This window comes from Falco cherrug, chromosome 11 (assembly GCF_023634085.1).
Source record: "Falco cherrug isolate bFalChe1 chromosome 11, bFalChe1.pri, whole genome shotgun sequence".
Lineage (NCBI taxonomy): Eukaryota > Metazoa > Chordata > Aves > Falconiformes > Falconidae > Falco > Falco cherrug.
The window spans coordinates 22,601,682-22,618,757 of record NC_073707.1 but is presented as its reverse complement, the minus strand read 5'-3'; the positions used below and the strand labels follow the sequence as shown (position 1 = coordinate 22,618,757).

Genomic DNA, 17,076 nt, shown 5'->3' with positions numbered 1-17,076 from the left:
GCCCCCAGGGCCGGGGCAGAACAGGGGCACGGGGGCGGCGGGGGCTGCCAGACCCACCGGGACGGGGGAGGGGCCAGGCGCAGAAGGCAGGGCGCAGGAACACTGGGGCTGCTGGTGGCAGGGGAGCGGGCCTTGCCCTCTCCATCGCAGCACTCACAGGGCTCATGGCAACCGGGTAAGGACCAGGAGCCGTGGGGCTGGGGACACCTCCAGTTCTACCCCCACACCCTGCATCCCAGACCAGAGGACCCTACTACCGAAGACCCCCAGGTCTGGGGGGGCCTGCAGGACATAGGACTCTGCAGTGGGGGGGGGCAACAAGGCCACTGCTCCCCCAAAAATCTCTCCCCAAGGAGCCTCGTGCCAGCTGTGCATGCAGTGTCCCCATGTTTTGGTGACCACGCAGAGCCCGCTCTCCGCCTGCTCCTTAGCTGCAGAAACTTATTTAATAATTGGCCTCGCAAATCCACAAATGCCAGCTCGAACTGCACGTGGTCCGAGCCCATTGCAGTACATGAGCTGCGCGCAGGGCAGCCACAGCGAGGGCACAGGGACGGCTCCTGGTGCTGCATGATGAAGCACTGCCCAGCAGCGCGGTGACATTCGGCAACACCGTTTGCCACATGCTGCCATATCCCATCAGGGACATCAGGGCACCTGCTCATCAAATCTAGCACTGGCCTCCACCCCTTCCGCGAGCACCCCCATCACCCATGCAGGTTGGACAGGACCCCTGGCATCGAGGCAGTAAATCTGATAAGCTATCAGCTAGCACCATGATTAGTTGGATAATTAAGGACAAGGAGCCAGATTTTGAGCTTATTTGCCACCAGTGTAAACAGAGTAAGTGACCTGACTGCTCCTGGGGATCAGGAGCTGTGACCCTCATAGCCAGCACATTAACTGCACAATTTCTTTTTTTTTAAAAAAAAGGGGTACAATAATAATAATCCCCAGCATCTTAATGCTTAACTGCTGGGATTCAGCATCAGAGGAGGAAATGAGACCATCTGGTAAGGCTTCGGCACAGCCTGTGTCAATAGGGAAAGCGGACTCGCTGGAGCCTGGGTGAGGGTTTGGGAAGCACGGACACAAGGCAGGCTCCTGCAAATGGGTCTCCACGCACCTGGCAGAGCAGGCTAAGCTTTTCTGAGCTCCAATACCCTGGAGGAGGGAGGAAAAATGAGTCGGAGGAAGGTCAGAAGCAAAGCACCAGAGGTCTAAGCTAAGTTAACAGCATTTTTGGTTTGGTTAAAGCAGATAAATCCCAACCTACCTCCTGGGGTCCCACCACCAAACCTCTGCTAACTTGGCACCCCAGAAACCAACTGCTAGGCAGCTGGCGCAGGCTGGAGCATCCCTCAGGGACCTGCTCTGGCTGAATTCAGTCCCTGCTGAACACCATCCCCTCCAGCACACACACCCTACCCCACAGCCAGCGATGCTGTAAACAAGCCCTGTGCTGCCCTCAGCTCAAAGGGTGGGCGAGGATTCACACGGCCTCGGCACCCACCCACAGCACTTTCCAAGGAGGAATTCTGGGGCATGGGTTTCTCACCCCCACTGGACCAGCCAAACGCAACACCAGAGTCCGATTGTAGAGGGACTGCCAGGTGGCTGAGCACCCCATACCACACACCCTGGGGCTCACTTTCATTTATTCTCTATCTCCAAGGGTTTCCCAGTCCAAGCTGCCCCTGCCCATTCCCAAGAGCAGCCAGACCATGCGGGACCATGCAGAGGCCATGCCAGGGGCACAGCACCATCCTGCCCATGCCAGCTGGGACCACAGCCCCAGACCCTCCCCATCAGTACCCTGCACCCCTCTACCCTCTCTCCAACTCTCTTCCCAGCCCAAATCCAAAGCAAAGAAAGAAACGAAGGAAAGAAAGAAAAAAAACAAAAAAACAAAAAAAAAATTAAAACTAAAACAAAAAGCAGCAGTTGGGAGGCAGCCTTGTTAGGACAACTCAGCAAAATAAAATTCCGGTTTATTGTTGGACAACATTGTTTCACACATACATCAAACAGGCCAAAAAAAGAAAAAATAAAAATAAACAGCAACTTCATAGACAGAAAAAAAAAAAAAAAAAAAAGAAAACCTTTTTATCTTTGGCCTTGCCACCTCATACAAACCACGATCTATGGTACAGCTAAAGTACATACACAAAAAAAGTTACTGGAATGCTCAGAATAAGATTGTAAATATTTTTTTTTGCATTTTTGTCTTTTTTTTTTAATTTTTTTTACAAGGTTTTGTTTTATTCTCCTTTGAGATAATGGTTTGGGCCTGGTCACACCACAAGTAAAGTCAGAGATAGGTAACAAGAGAGATATACACTTCAAAGCCCCCCTTTTGGTCAATCCGAGATCACTTAAAAATGGCGGACCTCCTAACAATATGTACAAAAATATAAAATGTAAATAAAAAATACAAACAAATTCTCCTTTAAAGTACTTTTAAGAAAGAAAGCAGGGCCTTGAAGTTTTGGTGCTTGGGGGGGAGGGGGTCTGTGTGGGCAAGGGTGGGGGGTTTCTCTCCCCGCTAACGGGCGAATAGTTTTGTATGTTCGTTGAGTGGCAGCGCCGCGCTGGGGGGCCGGGGATGGGATTCACTCTACTTGGTGAGGATGACCACGGCGGAGGGGGAGGAAGGGTGTGTGTCTGTGTGTGGGGAGGGCGTTTCAACGGGAGGGAAGGGGGGGGGGTCCCAAGGGTGAAGAGGACGCGCTGGCCTTTTTTGTTGGTTTGTTTTCCTCCTTATTTAAAAAAAAAAAAAAATAATAATAATTTGCTGCCTAGTCATCTTCATCGGTTTTCTGCTTCTTAGGATCGACGTCGTCATCCTGGGGGGAAAGCAAAGCTGTCAGGAGCAGAGACAGGCAGCAGGACTGCTGACAGCCACACCAAGTGAGGCAGGAGAGGGTTCTGGGTCCCCCTCCCCCACTGGTACAAGAGCAGAGCAACACAAGTGTTTCCCTCCCACAAAGTTCTCTCTTGCAGCCAGCTCCAGGAGCCCCCGAGCATCCCTGGCCTGGCCTGCCATGAGCACCCTGGGGCTCCCCAACCTGGGGCCAGTGGCTTTGCACTGCCAGAGCCGACACCCCGTTAACCAGGCCAGCGTATAAACAGAACTGGGCCATGTCCCCAGAGCAGCACGGGGAGCACGCAGGCAGGGCGCTCCAGCCCGAGCCCAGCCCAGCCTCTCTGGCCCCACTGACACTCCCCTCCCCAAGCCCGCTGGCAACACGGGTAGCTCTGAGGGGCTGGTTGCTCTCCCTACCTCATCATCCTCAGCTGCCCGTTTGCCTGTGGCTCCCTCAGCTTCATCATCTTCATCACCATCCTCTTCCTCACCTGCATGGAGAAGGGGAGGAAGTGAGACCCTCTCAGAGCATTACAGCACCATGTACCTCCCCCTCTGGGTTTAATTCTGGCTCAGAGCCACACTGCAATGTCCAGTGTCCCATCTCCCCAGCTAGCACAGCCCCTGCTGAGGGCAGCAGCTGCCCAAGGACATGGGGGCATGTGCAGCATCCCCCAACTGACCTGACCCACCGAAGGGGGAAATTAAGAATTGGCAGCACTAAGTCTGGCTCACACATCTGTAGTGCAGGCAATGGGACAGCAAAACCAGCACCTACCATGAGCACCAAAATCATTGCCAAAGAGGGGGGGGGGGGGGGGGGGGGGCGCGGCATGGGAGAACAACCAAAAGGAAAAAACTCTTTCTAGCAGTTGCTCCGCCTAACTGCTCCAGATTACTTCTGCTTCCCTTCGCTGCTATTAGTCCATCTTTAATGAGTTAAGAGAGCCAGAACGCATTAGTTCTGAGTCAGAACACTTTCTAATTACCAGAACGGCAAACAAATGCTACCAACTTATCTTACAGCCAGAGGAGGATGAGCAGAGAGCTCTGGGCTCTGACCCACTTTGAGTTCAAATAGGCCAGTGGATCAGAACAACCGAGTCTATCACCTTCGGCCACTTTTGGTAGGTTGGGGGTAAGACCAGAGGCAGAACCACCTCTTGGCTGTGGTGACAAGCCTCCTGTTACACAAGACCCTACTGAAACTCAAGAGCGTTAAGGCCAGTAAGCTGGCTTTAAACCACTGCCATGAGCCACATGCATGGACAGCCGGGGGGGATTAAGGTCAGCCCATCCTCCCCTACCCAGCGTGTGCCCAGCTGCAGCATGGCCCATGCAGCAAGAAGGGCCAAGATTAGCTCCCAGCGGTAGATCAACACCCCAGCAGCTATCACATGCATCGGGCCGGCCGGCCAGTCAGGTGACAGTGCCAAGCTGATTGGGAGCATTTTTAGTTCTTTGAGCTGCTTTAAGCAAAGCAAATAATGAGATGGGATGGGGAGAAGGGCAAGAAAACTACACCCTCAAGCTCCCCTTTGCTGTCATATTCCAGGATGGAGTTTGGCTGCAAGTGTTGGGGGAAAAAAAGCTGATGCAAGCTGCACCCGCTGCCTTTAAATCTCTCTCCTGCAGCTTTCAGCTGCTCAGGTGCAGTTCTCAGGCAAGGATCACCCGAGGGCAGCAGGCACAGACAGACAAAGCCTGTGCAGGATCCCAGTGAGGCGTTCACACCTCCAAGCACCGTGTGCCATATCGTGCCTGCACTCGGTGAGCTGGGAAGAGCGGGGCTGGGCACTGCGGGACCGAAGAAATCTCCCTCGGCTTTTCACAGCAGCATCCAAGCAACACTTCTACCCCACACACATAGGCCTGCGGCACATACCTTCCCCTCTGGCCCAACAGGAGCAGGGAGAGGCAAGTGTTCTCCCCCTCTTCCACCCCAAAGCAGGGCTGGAGGTAAATGGACCCAGGACAGCACTGTGCTCTGTCCCCAGGGGTTTAAAATCTCAAGTATGAAGAGGGCCACAATTCCCGGTATTTTCTAGCGAACCAGTTCACTAGGGTGCTGCAGACAGCAGGCTGCTGACAGCAGTGCTACCCCGCAGAGGCAGCCTTCCCTGCTTACCACTGCACACCGGCCTAATGGTCATTAAAATTTCCTGCCCTGTCCCCATCTCCCAAAACTAACCAACAGGTTAGTAGGTCAGCACGTAAACCGACAATTCACAGGGGATTAACCTAGTAACAGCTAATCAAGGGCCCTGAGTTCATTTCAGCATAACAAGAATGGTTTTCTCCAAACCTTAACGAGCAATAAAAATAAACAATGTTATTCATCCAAGCAGATCTTGGGGAAAAAAAAAAATCATAGCAGCAAGGGTGAGAAGCGATTCGGCAAGTCACTGCTGGATTTCTGGTCGCTGCTGCCAAAACCCACTTCCAGGCTGGGTCAGGCCAGAAAACAGGGGAGGGCAGGGAGGCACAGGACACCGTAGACTGGGAAGGTTCAAAGCAAGACTGTCTGTTCCCATTGGAGGGGTGGGGAAGGGCCACAGGTTCTTCTGCCTGACCTCCACACAGCATCCAGGCCAGGAAAGGGCTGGGAGAGGGGACCACCATCAGCCTCTCAGCATGCTGCTGCATGAATGAGGATGGTGACCCATGCTCTGTGCCCGGGCCAAAGCACAGCCATACAGGGCTGTCCCTGGCCCACTGGCCGGCACTCATGTCTGCAGCACCCGTTGTAATCACAGAGTCAAGGGCAGGTTTTACTACTCGCACGGAAGGGCTAATGCGCTTATTCAGCGCCGCGGTACAGTGCCGTCTGGCCGGAGGGAAGGAAGGAATCTGCCCTCAACCTGCTGGAAGGGATTCAAGGCTGACTTCACTCTCAGCACTGGTGGCCCGGGTGAACAAGGAAAGACTGAGCCTGGCTGGCAAAGGCTGCCTGGACGCAGCCACGAGGGGGAGATGCTGCTCGCTGCTCTCCTCTGCTTGCCGGGGGTCTGCTGTCCAGGGCAGGACACAGCCACGGGGTGGGGGGAACAAAGAAAGTTACCATCACCCTCTTCCTCCTCGTCCTCTTCCTCACCACCTTCCTCTTCCTCTTCGTCTACTTCGTTGTCAGCCTCCTGCTCTCCATTTTCCTCGTTCTCCTTGGCAAGACAAAACATCACTTAAAAAAATGCACTGGGGAAGGGAGAAGGGGGAAGAATGTTCAGCAGAAGTGCGCATCCCCACCTTTTCTGCCTAAAGCAAAGCACCAGCCCACCAGGCGCGCGTCCCGCTTCCTGCCTGCCTCCACACGATGCAGACAGCCCAGGCACGAAGCATCAAGTCTAAAGTAACCTGGGGCTGCAGCTTGGAGGCCAAGACAAAGACTGCAAATGCTCTTGTGACACACTGAAACGTAGTAGAGTGAATTTCCCCCAGCATGTTAAAAATAAGAAACCAACTGGTCTACCCGTACACAATGTGTTTCCCCGCTTAACTGACTAACACTATAAAGCTAGGGTTGTGTACTGGGGGTTTTTTCTCTCCCTTTCTAGTGTGCCTAGGGAAGAGGTGGCACTGGACACAACCTCACACATTTTTGGGGGAGGGGATCCGAACTCAGCCCCTCCTTTCTGCACACACATGAACTGCCCACAGGCTCGGGAGTATCTGTCGACCCTGAAGTTCCAAAGGCTTCAGGGCTCTACACAGCACAGCGCTGCCATTTGGAGGGGTTCCCTCTCAGCAGAGCTGGGGGCAAGCTTGCATCAAAAGCAAGAATGAAAACAAAAAGGCATTGGTGTAAGGGCTGCTTCTCCCTGCAGATTGTAGCCATACTCACAGCATTGCCGTTGGCCGGTGCATCTCTGCCATTTTCTGTTTCTTCAACAACTTCCTTCTTCTCTTTTAGATCCTGGAAGGAGCAGAAAAGCAGAGAAGTCACCCCGATTCCAGGTGCCTGGTTCAGAGAAGCTGCAGATCAGGTGTGAAAAACACAAGGCTGAGAGAGCGCGGGAGCTGGTTTCTCTTCACACCCATTTGCTCTGCAATTTGGTCGCCACGTTCTGGCTCCTCCTTGGGAACAGGAGAGCGTGGGGGTGAATCTCAATCCAAGTTAGCCTTGCCAGAGAGCAGCTATCTAAAAGAGACTGCTCTGTTTCACCTCTGAGCTCCCAAACACACAGAGCTGGCCGCCTGCATATGCTCAACAGCAGCAGAGCTGGCTGATTGCCCATCTTAGCACAGTCCACGCAAGCTCCTGCAACACCATGGAGAGCCGGCAGCCCTGTCCAACGTACGGGCTCCACCGCCCCAGTGCTGCAGATTGCCACGGCTGCTCCGTACCTTTGCAGCAGGAACAAATCCCAGGGACTCACTAGTAGAGACTGCAGTCTCTGCCCTGCCTGGGGAAAATCATAGGGCAAGTATTATACGCCTGGTCTTTCTCGCAGCAGCAGAGAGGAGACGCCAGTATCCAGCTCACAGCTTCAAGTGTAACAGGATGGGGTGGGGAAGAAGTCTATTTTTACACTGCTCCAAGAGCAGTGCCTGGCTAGTTTGGTTCAAGTCTCCACTGCAAGCAGAGTGAAAGGAGAGCGGGAGCTTTTGTGTTTTTGCTGTTGATCACTGTCAAAATGTCATGCCAAGTTGCTCAGCAAACAGGCTGAGAGGATCCAACTTTATGTTCCCGCATAAAGAACACTTGGATTTAACACTGGCATCTCTGCTTGCATCCTCCTCCCCTTCTGTTCCTCCATCAGCTGGAGCGAGATCCTTCAGCACAAGAAGCGTTACCCCAGCCAAGGAAAGCAGAGAGGCCCTTCCCCAGGGCCAGCAGTACAGCCACACAGGCAACTTCAGCAGCGACCACGAGGTGTTTGAAAGTTGCCTGGCAGCTCCCTACTTTGCTGCAGCAGCAAGCGGCTTTGCCCCTCTCCTGCCTTGCCCTTTGCAGCTGCCTTGCAGCCCGCGGGCACCTTCACTCCCCCCTGAGCCACCATCCCTTCCTTATGGAACATCGACAGGTAAGAGCACAGCCCTGGCTCTGCTTGCATGACTGCTGCTCCATTTTGGCAGGGTTTGTACTACCCTGTAGGCTGCTTAGGAGGGACAGCACACTGGTTTTAGACCACCAGGTTATTTAAATCACTCAGACCCAGATGGAGACACACAAATGCTGTTACTGGAGGCAGCCAGAGGAAAGACTTCTTTGGAAGCAAGCTCAGGGGCAACTACACCTGTTGGTCAAACCCCACCTGATCAAATCAGCATCCTAGGAGTCTGTAGTAAAACAGAAACTCAAACTCCTGCCTCCTCCTGCTGCTTACATTTGAATCCCAGGCCATCTCCTCCATGCTACCCAAGTCCACCGGTTTTGTTTTAGACTATCAGTGATTACAGTCCCCCTGTTCCCCAGGGGCTGATCACAACCATTTAACCTCTCGCACATCACTGCACTGCTATGTTCTGCAGCCACTGCCTCACATCAGGCACACAGGTGTGAAGAGGACAAAGCATTTCCCAAGCTAAATACAAAACAAATCAAGCAGTCAATAGTTTCCACATCTCACTATTCCCGATGGTTTTTTTTTGGGGGGGGGGGGGGGGGGGATGGAAGCACTGTGCACAAAACATAAGCAATTCTCCTGGTGAAGGAACAACCCCTTCTTGGGGATTTTAGCTGGACAAATCTCCAGCCCTGACCTTTCCCACACCACTGAAGACACTCTCAGTTTAACAACCAACAGGATGCCAGTTTGTGCTAGCAAGAGTTGCGTAGAGGACCACAGCTTCTCCCTTTCCCCAGGGCCAGTCCAATACAAACAGACAGCTGTGCACAGCAGCCTCCAATCCAGGAGTCTGTGCAGCAGGACTGCCTGAGCTCCGAAGCTTGACAGAGCCTGTAATTACAGGTGTGGCGAGGCTGTTTCTCCATAAAATAGCAAAGGCATTCAGTCATACACCAGCTGCCCGGGAAGCTCTACCTTCGGCCCTGCTCTACTCGCGGGGCGTGAGCACCGGCAACTGCCCCTGCAGCCGCGGCAGAGGGCAGGATCCCGGCGAAAAGGGCCGGGAGCCCCCTGCCCCGCTGCCTACCCGCCGGGCGGGCGGAGGAGCCGCCGCCGCAGCCCGCGCCTCCGGCCGGCAGGGGGCCCCCCGCGCCGCCACGCGCCCCGCCGCCGTTCAAACCGCGCGCCACTCTGCGCGCCCCGCTCATTGGCCGCCCGCCAGCGCGCCGGGCCGGCGCCCCGCTGCCTGCCGGGAAGTGTAGTGCCGGCGGGGGCGGCGCGGCGGACTCCGGCTCCCAGGGGGCGGCGCGGGAAGGGCCGCACGTGGTGGGCGCCCCGCGGCACGGCGGCGGCCGGGGGCGGCGCTCGGCGCGCAGCAGCCGCCCGGGCGGGGCGGGACCCCCCCTCCCCGCCTCCCGGGAGCGCTCCGGACGGCAAGGCGGGACGAGGGCGAACGGTCCCGGTGGCTCTGCGCTTCACGCACAGGCCCCGCCGCCACCGGGTCTGGGGGAGGTGGGAGGGTCACCTTGCCGCCGTGCGTGCCTACACCCGCCCCGCAGCACGGACACCCCCCCACCCACCCCCCCGTTCCCTCCGGGAGGGCGAGCCAGGGACGAGGTCCCCTTCCCCCACGCCGTAAAGGGCAGGGGAAGGTTAACGGCAAACTTGGCCCCGTTCCCCCGGGGAGGGACGGGGATCGAGCCGCTTTCCCGGCTCCAGGAGAGCCGGAGGCAGCGGGGACCGAGCCGCGGCCCCGGAGCGGAGGCAGGGCAGGCAGAGATGAGCGGGCGGGGGGGGGGGGGGGAGGCTGCGGGAGCGGGAAACAGAAGTGAAATCGAAATCTGCCAGAAACGGTGTTTGTTGGCTGTTTTTTTGTAAACCCTCCTCCCTGTCGGGTATTTTTTTCCTCCAGCCCCGCTTCCCCCGGGAGCGGCACGACCCGGTACCGGCCGGGGCGCTGAGTGAGGCGGCCCCCGGGCACGGCCGCCCCATCTATCCGCCGCCACCTTCCCACGCACCCGGCCCGACTCGAGTCCCCCCGCAACTTTCGCGGCCCCGGGCTCAACGGGGCGCATCGCCACCCTCGGCCCGGGGCGGCGCGCAGCCCGCCCGGGTGCCCGGCGCCCCCGGGGGACGCTCCGCCGCGGCTCGCAGACAAAGGCAGGCGCCGGGAGCCGCAGCGGGGACTCCCGGGAGAGCCTCTCCTGGCCGGTACCGGCGCTCCCCATCACCCCTCGACACCGACTCGCAAAGTTACCCCGATGCGAGGAGCTCGGCCTGGGGCCGGAGCCCCCAGCCGCGCCGCCCCAGCGCACCCGGGGCGGCTGCCCACACCGGGGCAACTCCGAAAATAGCAACTGCCCCCCCCCCGCCCCGAGGCAGCTCCGGTGCAGCCCTCTGCACCCCCCGCCTCCGGGGGCGACTCCGAAATAGCAACCCCAACCCCCCCATCCGGGGCAGCCCCGACATAGCAACTGAGCCCCCCCTTCCGGGGGGAGGGGGGGGCAACTCCGAAATAGCAACTGCCTCCCCCCCCCCCGGGGGGGCTAACACCGACACAGCAATTGCCCCCCCCGCCCCGCATCAACCGGGTGCAACTCCAAAATAGCAACCGCCACCCCCCTCCTTTTTCGGGAGTAACTCCACAACAGTCACTGCCCCCCCCCAACCCTCCGGTGCATGTTCCGGAGCGCTCCCCCCCGCCCCCCGGCTTCCCCCCCCTTCCCCGCAAGGACAGGGCTGAGCGGGACCCAAGTTTGACGGGGCTGTCAAGCTCCCGCAGCGGATTGAATGAGGCGAGCGCTGCCCGCCGCCGCCATCCCCCCGCCACAGACGGATGCCGAGGAGCAATCATGCTTCCCGCTCCCCCGCCCCCCCCACCCGCCGCCCCCCCCGCCCAAGTCCCCGAGCCCCTACGCGGCGGGACGGCCCCGTAGCCGGCGCTGCTGCTGCTGTCCCCGGGAAGGCGGGAGGGAGCGGGCCGCGGAGCCCGGCGCGGCTCGCAGCACCGGCGAGGGCGGCGAGCACGTTTCCCGCACGCTGTAGACAAAGAAACGGCGCAGGCAGCTCCGCAAGACGAGCGCGTAGCGGCGGCCCCACACCGAGCCCCACCGCGAACTTCAACCGAGGGGCGGACGGACCAGCATGAAGACGGGGAAGGATGAAAGGGATGTAAAAAAAAATTTTAAAAAAGGACAAAGATAAAAAAACCGAAAAAAAATCTCGGGGAAAAAAAAAAACACGGCAGAAAAAAACCGGGGGGCGAGGCGCGGGGCGACGGCTCACCTTGGCGGAGATCTCGGCGCTGGTGTCCACGGCCGCGTCGGACATGGCGGGGGCGTGCGGGGCTGTGGCGGGGCTGTGGCGGCGCGGGCGGCGGCGCGGGCAGAACAATGCCAAGATGGCTTTGCGCGAGCCAGTGGGGACTCACGCGGCGCCACGGGCCCTCTTATAGAGCCGGGGGCGGTGCGCGCGCTGCCCCGCGCCGCGCCCATTGGCCGCGCGCGCCCCGACCGCCGGCGCCCATTGGCCGCGGCGCAAACAATGGGCACGGCCGCTTAAAGCGGCAGGCGTCGGCGCCGCCGCCACTGCGGCGATGAGTTCGGGCCCGGTCTCAGCGTGGGCGAGGCGCGAGGCGGTGGGCGGCAGAGCCCCGCCCCCTTTCCTTCCCCTCCCTCGCGCTGCCTCCGCCCCCGCCGCCCCCGCCCCGCCCCGTGAGGCGGCGGGCGGGAGGCAGCTCCTCCACCGTTCCCCTCGCCGCAGCCAGCCCGCAGGCCTGCGGAGGGGCGGGAGGCGTGCGCGCCCGCCCGCGGAGGGGAGGAAAAATATTAAGTTTAAAAAAATAATAATAGTAATACGGGAAAACCGGCGCTGCGTCCCCCCCACACACACACACACTCCGCCGGGGCCTCCCAACGTCCGCAAAAGGGAGCGCGCCCGGAGCGGTCGGTGGTACCTGGGAGTCCCGGTCCCTAGGTCTCCGCTGGGGTAACCCAATGCCGCCCTCTCACCCGCGCAACCTGCGCCGTGTTTTCAGCGCCTCAGAAACTTTGGCCACAACAACAACTGTCGCCCTCGGGGAAAGCGGGGGAGGGGCGGCCAGCCGAGCTCGCCGGGGGTGCCGGCTGCCGCCGCGCAGAAATGCGGGATTCCCACTCATGCGCTTATTTTACAATAAAAAAAAAAACAAAAAAAAAAAAACCAAAAAAACCAACACCACACACACGCGCACCCAGGCCACCTCACCGCCCCTCGGCGCACACACACACACCTTTCGCGAGCACCAGGCTCGGCACGCACTGAGAGCTTTACCGCACTCCCCCCTCCACAGCCTGTTGTTACACCGAGCCGCGGGCCCACACACACACCCGCGAGCACCGGAGCCACCTCTGTGTCCCCCTCGCCCGCCCGCCGCCGCGGGGTAATTGGGGACCGACTCTGCGAGCGAGGGGACTCTGCCACACTCAAGATGGCGCCGAGAACGCTTCGTGGGGCAACCACACGGTTTTGCCCTCTGCCGGCAGCCGCTCCGTAGCCCGCAACAGTCCTGCCGGCAAGACAGAGGTGCGGTAAGCACCCCCCGATACAAAAAGCGCGAAGAAAGGCGTGAGAGGGTAAGGAAAAGCACCCCCAAACGGAGCAGCGCTTCTGCCACACTCAACATGGCCGCCGGGCCGAGGCGATTGTCGGCAGAGCCTATCCTCGGAGGGCGGGATATAAGGATCGAGCGATGCGGATTGGCCTGAAGCGCTGAGCGAACGCTGTGTTGACGCTTTGCGGCTTCTTATTGGCTGAAGCGCCTGTCTGTCTAAAGCCGAGTGGTTTTGAAAACCCGGAGCGGGCGCGGGGCGGTGTGCGGGAGCGGAACTGAGGCCACCAGACCGGGGGTTCGGGGCACCCTGCAGGGGCGCGACACCCGGGGCGGGCTGCCGCGGGCGAAGGGTGCGCTTCTCCTGGCTGCTGGGAGCTGAGCTGCCCCTGGGCTTCTCCCCTGCACCATCCCAGCTACAAGAGAGCTGCGGAGAAGCCATGGTACCCCCTGCACCACCTGGCACCAGGCATTGCAGCATGAGGCATCGTGGTGCCAGCCTCCCTTGCCCTGTCCCTGTACACTTACAGCGGCTGGACACTGAGGCCACAGGGCCCCATTTCCAGGACAAAAACGTTCCTCTCAGAAAACATACCAGCACCACAACCAGGCTGGTCCATGCCTGGTTGCACCACGGAGCACTTTTCTCCTCAGCCCCAGCATCCTGCCCTCAGGGACTAGCCCTGAGGTGATGATGATGGGGGGCAGGTCAGGGCCTTCAGGCTGTGGTGGGAATGGGAGGCACCGCGGTGGCTGAGACCGTTGGCTGCTGATGCTCTGACCGACCTTGCACTGGGGCTGGCCATCCCCTGCCCCAACTAGCCCCAGGGGCCACCTCGCCAGCTGTGAGCCAACAGGCAAGTGCTGCCCCAGGAAGCTCTCACGTTGCAGCAGAGCCACTCTTGGCACAACGGTGCCACACTCGTGGCTTTCAGGTGCCACCGGCAAGCCTGTGTTTAGTCAGGAGGGGCCTTTTGGGGACAACAAATTCTCATCTTGGATGTCCCGCTCTGACCCAGTGGCAGGGCTGGGTGGGAGCTGGGTGAGAGCCTCTCCGCGGGCTCGGGGGAAGGACAGGGCTGTGGAAACCGGGATTTCTGGTCGCTGCTGGCTACGCCTCTCGGTTGGTGTGTTCAAGACAAGGGCAGCTGCTGTCTATTCCCATAGACATAGACGGCACTCACCGCCAGCTGTGGGTTTGGGGCAGGTTGCTAACAGGGCTGGCAGCAGGAGCGCCCTCTGCCACAGCCCAGCCAGGAACTGGCGGACGGTGGGTCTCTAAATGCGTCCGAAAGAGGAAAGAAAAGACAAAAAACCACCCAAGCCCAGCCCTAAAATAAAGCACTTCTGCTATAACTTGGGTTTAGCGTGTGCCTTCTCCTCAAACCTTTGGGCTTGGGGTTCCCACGTTTCACGAACGGCTGAAAAAAAGAAAAAGAGTTGTTAGGATATTTGGGGAAGAAAATTAGGAATCCTCAAGGGATGGTCACGCCAGGATCCAACAGAAGACGGGGGAGGTGGGGGGGGGTTGGTTGTGAACTAAAAAACAACCAAGCCTGGAGTGGAAGCAAAACTGTCTTAAACCACTCCGCGACGGAAATCCATGTATAGCCCTTGCTGCCGTCCCCCTGTGCAGCGGGATAACCCAGCTGGTGAGTGCTCCTGCGCATAAGGCAGAGAGAGGCAGGCTCAGCTTGGCGTGTTAAGCCTCAGCAATCCAAAAAGAAACAACAACAACAACAACAAAACTGTTGCCTGTGAAAAGCAGCTGCTGCTTTACCTCTTCTCCACCCCTCCCGCCGGCTGGGGCTGGGGAGCAGCTCGGCAGGGAGCAGCGAGACGAGGAGGAGGGTGGAAGGGGACTTTGCAAAAGTGCCCAAGCATCGGGGACAGAAGTTTCCAGGGCTGAGCTCTGCCCAGGACCTCTCTCCGTCTGCAGCAGGCGATCGTTTTGGCAAAGGAGGTGAGGTGCTGGAGGAGGTGGTAGGAGTTTTCCCTCCTTGTTGGCCGTTTCCCTAGCTCAGCAAGTAGCAGCCTCTCTAATCCCCGGCGAAGATCCTGCTGCTAGGGCGATTATTTCATCGCGGCAAGCTGCTCCTCGGAGGAAATTCTCATTACGCTCCTCGGAGAGGCAGGGGAGGGGCGACTGTCACTCAGCTGCTCTGGAAAAAACAGAGGGATGAGCCTGCAGCATCCCCAGGCTCCAGCGCACGAGACGTGGTAGTGTTTCTAGGTCAGGCTGGTGATGCAGGACATGAAGCCAGCAGAGATGACATCCTGACAGTGTCACCTTCTGTTCCTCGATGGGCAAGGGTTGCATATGGACGTTCCTCTGCAGGGCCTCGATGAACGCTTTGGAGGGGGCTGGAGGTGGGAAGGAGCTTCATGTGTACTCCCAGGAGGGAATGGAGGTGTGTAGAGCACTGGGACCAGCTCATGGGTCCAAAAAGCATCTTTGTGAGACTGTGGGACCAAGGCTGAGACCTTGCCACAGGAGGCAGAGACTGCGCTTGGAGACCATTAGCCACCCCAATGCAGGGAAGGGCTGATGAGGCCGCCCTCCTCCCTACGTTCCAGGCTGCTGCTCCTCCATCCATCCCCACAAACCACGTAAACAGGAGGGAGCGGGGCCCTGTGGCACACTTTAATTAAGGCATGGAGACACCGACTTCGCCTTTCCCCAGAGGATTGCAAAAGGCCCAGGCGGGCCCCACACTTCAGCTCACGGCCATCCCTGCTCTGACACGCGCTCTGCCCCCTGTGTTACAAAATAGGGCTCTGACTCACCGGCCTTTCCCAGCCCACTGCTCACCAAGCCTGGAGACATTTGCAGGGATCCCTCAGAAGGATGTAGGGAGTCTGGCTGCTCTGCATCCCAGTGCTGGCACCCAGAGCAGGACGTGCTGGGCAGGACGTGGCACCATCCCGCCAGCGTCCCCCTTGGGCCTCTGCGTGGAGCCCCAGGGTGAGGACAGCTTTCTAGGGGGGGTTATCCCCCATGACTGGAGGATATGGGAAAGGGAGTGTGATCTCTTTATGTCCCCTGACTCCAGCAGGCAAAGACACCACAGTTCCTGGATGTCCAAGATGCTCACTGGCTTCTCCACAGGTCTGGGAAGCCACCACACTGGCCAGACAGGAGGCGGTGGCAAGGGAGTGCCCTTTGCTGCCTCCTTCAGCTGAGTGCTGGCAGGATCGAGGGCAGCAATACACTCCAGCGCTGCTGCTAATCCTGATCCTGCCTGCAGGCAGGGTGGGGATGCGACAGGGAGACAAGGGAAGCCTCCAGTTTGGGATGCTAGCTTTTCCAGGGAGCCCACAACAGCAGAAGAGGACACAGCATCACCTCCCTGGCTGCTGAGGGCCAGCGCCAGTGATGCCGTGGTTCAGGAAACCAGCACTCAAATCCCTGAATCCCTGTCCTTCCCTGCCTGCGTGCCAGGATGACTCTGGCTTGACCCTGGTGGGCTGCCAGGGCCCCACAGCTGGGTTGAAAGGCAGCAAAGCTGATTATTGCCTTTCTATCAAGTGAAGGGTGAGGAGGACATCAGGGCAACCTGCCCCAGAGGCAGGGGGAAGAGACCTGTGCCCCAGGGCATGGACTTGGTGAATTTGGAAAATGGTTGTTTCTCTCTTTTAATGAGTTTTCTGGGGTTTTCCCGAGTTTGAAGGCTGGTTGTGACTACAAGCCCGAGTGATCAATGCCGTGGATCAGACTCGGGCAAGGGCCTATCATATGGAGATTACACACCCACACCCTGCCCTGGGCCTGGGCCTTGGGCCAGAGACATGGTTTCAGTCCTCAGGGCTCCTGTCCCACTGCTAGAAGTGATGCGCAGAAGAGATTTAAAAGGAGAGAGAGTCAGGAAGGTGGGAGGGAGGAGGCGAGGCCAGATTCTCTTCCCTCCCTGCCTCTCCCAGCGCTTTGCAAACACGACGTCTTTGCCATGTCCTCAGGAGGAGGGGAACCCCCCCGCACATGCCCAAGGCTGAATGTGTGTTGGGGCAGGGATTGCTGCATGGTGTGGCCAGCCCCAGGCACATGGTCCCGATTGTGCCCTGTTCTCAATCACCCTTGCTCCCACTCTCCCCAGCAGGACACCCCCCAGAGCCACCTCATAGGGGTCCCCACCTGACCAGAGCCCCCCTCCTGCCCCAAGCCAGCCATGGGGTGCCGATGGCCATCATCCTGCAGGGACAACTGTGTGGAGAGCCACCACTCCTTCGCCTCGTCACTCCTTGCCGCATCGGCACACCTGGGAGAAGACAGGCACACAATGCGCACGCACACACTCACAAAACCAACCCCAAATCTGGATCAGTATCAGAGAGAATTAATTACTGGCTCATGCATATTCAGATGAGAAACTCGGCTGAACCTGGCGGCAGTTCGGCGCCTGGGGCAGCCCTGGAAAGGAGAATTCCTCTGGAGAGATATAAATCACCGCTCCCCTCTATTGCTTCCCCCGTGGAGCGCTACCTCCTGGGGAAGACTGAACCTTGATTTCCTTTTTTTCCTCCTTCTTCTTCGTTTTCAATCTGCGCGGGGCCCCTGTAATTACAATGGGCTGCTTTAGGGCTTGAGTTATTTATTGGGTAACAGCGACACACCTACC

The 17,076-nt window shown here is 58.6% G+C and overlaps 1 protein-coding gene across 4 annotated transcripts; it reads right to left on the bottom strand.

The window, feature by feature from the left end:
• Positions 1–1,957: 1,957 nt before the first annotated feature.
• On the bottom strand, positions 1,958–11,314 carry PTMA (prothymosin alpha). Of its 4 annotated transcripts, none has more exons than XM_055723755.1 (5): positions 11,158–11,314; positions 6,705–6,776; positions 5,928–6,024; positions 3,284–3,357; positions 1,958–2,846 (listed from the first exon to the last, which is right to left on the bottom strand). In XM_055723755.1, exons 1-5 carry the CDS (start codon positions 11,200–11,202, stop codon positions 2,799–2,801), a joined length of 336 nt encoding a protein of 111 aa, XP_055579730.1. In that variant the 5' UTR covers positions 11,203–11,314; the 3' UTR covers positions 1,958–2,798. The 4 variants fall into 4 exon arrangements, with proteins under 4 accessions (XP_055579730.1, XP_055579733.1, XP_055579732.1 ...); XM_055723758.1 differs by having other exon boundaries at positions 5,934–6,024; XM_055723757.1 differs by having other exon boundaries at positions 5,928–6,021.
• Positions 11,315–17,076: the final 5,762 nt, after the last annotated feature.

What these genes read in the sequence shown, in the direction of transcription:
- PTMA (XM_055723755.1), bottom strand. Translation starts at nt 11,202, where the DNA reads ATGTCCGACGCGGCCGTGGACACCAGCGCCGAGATCTCCGCCAAG. An exon ending in GCGCCGAGATCTCCGCCAAG is followed by an intron (nt 6,777 to 11,157) that starts GTGAGCCGTCGC and finishes TGCTCCTTCCAG; the next exon opens with GATCTAAAAGAGAAGAAGGA. An exon ending in CGAGGAGGAAGAGGGTGATG is followed by an intron (nt 3,358 to 5,927) that starts GTAACTTTCTTT and finishes TTCTCCATGCAG; the next exon opens with GTGAGGAAGAGGATGGTGAT.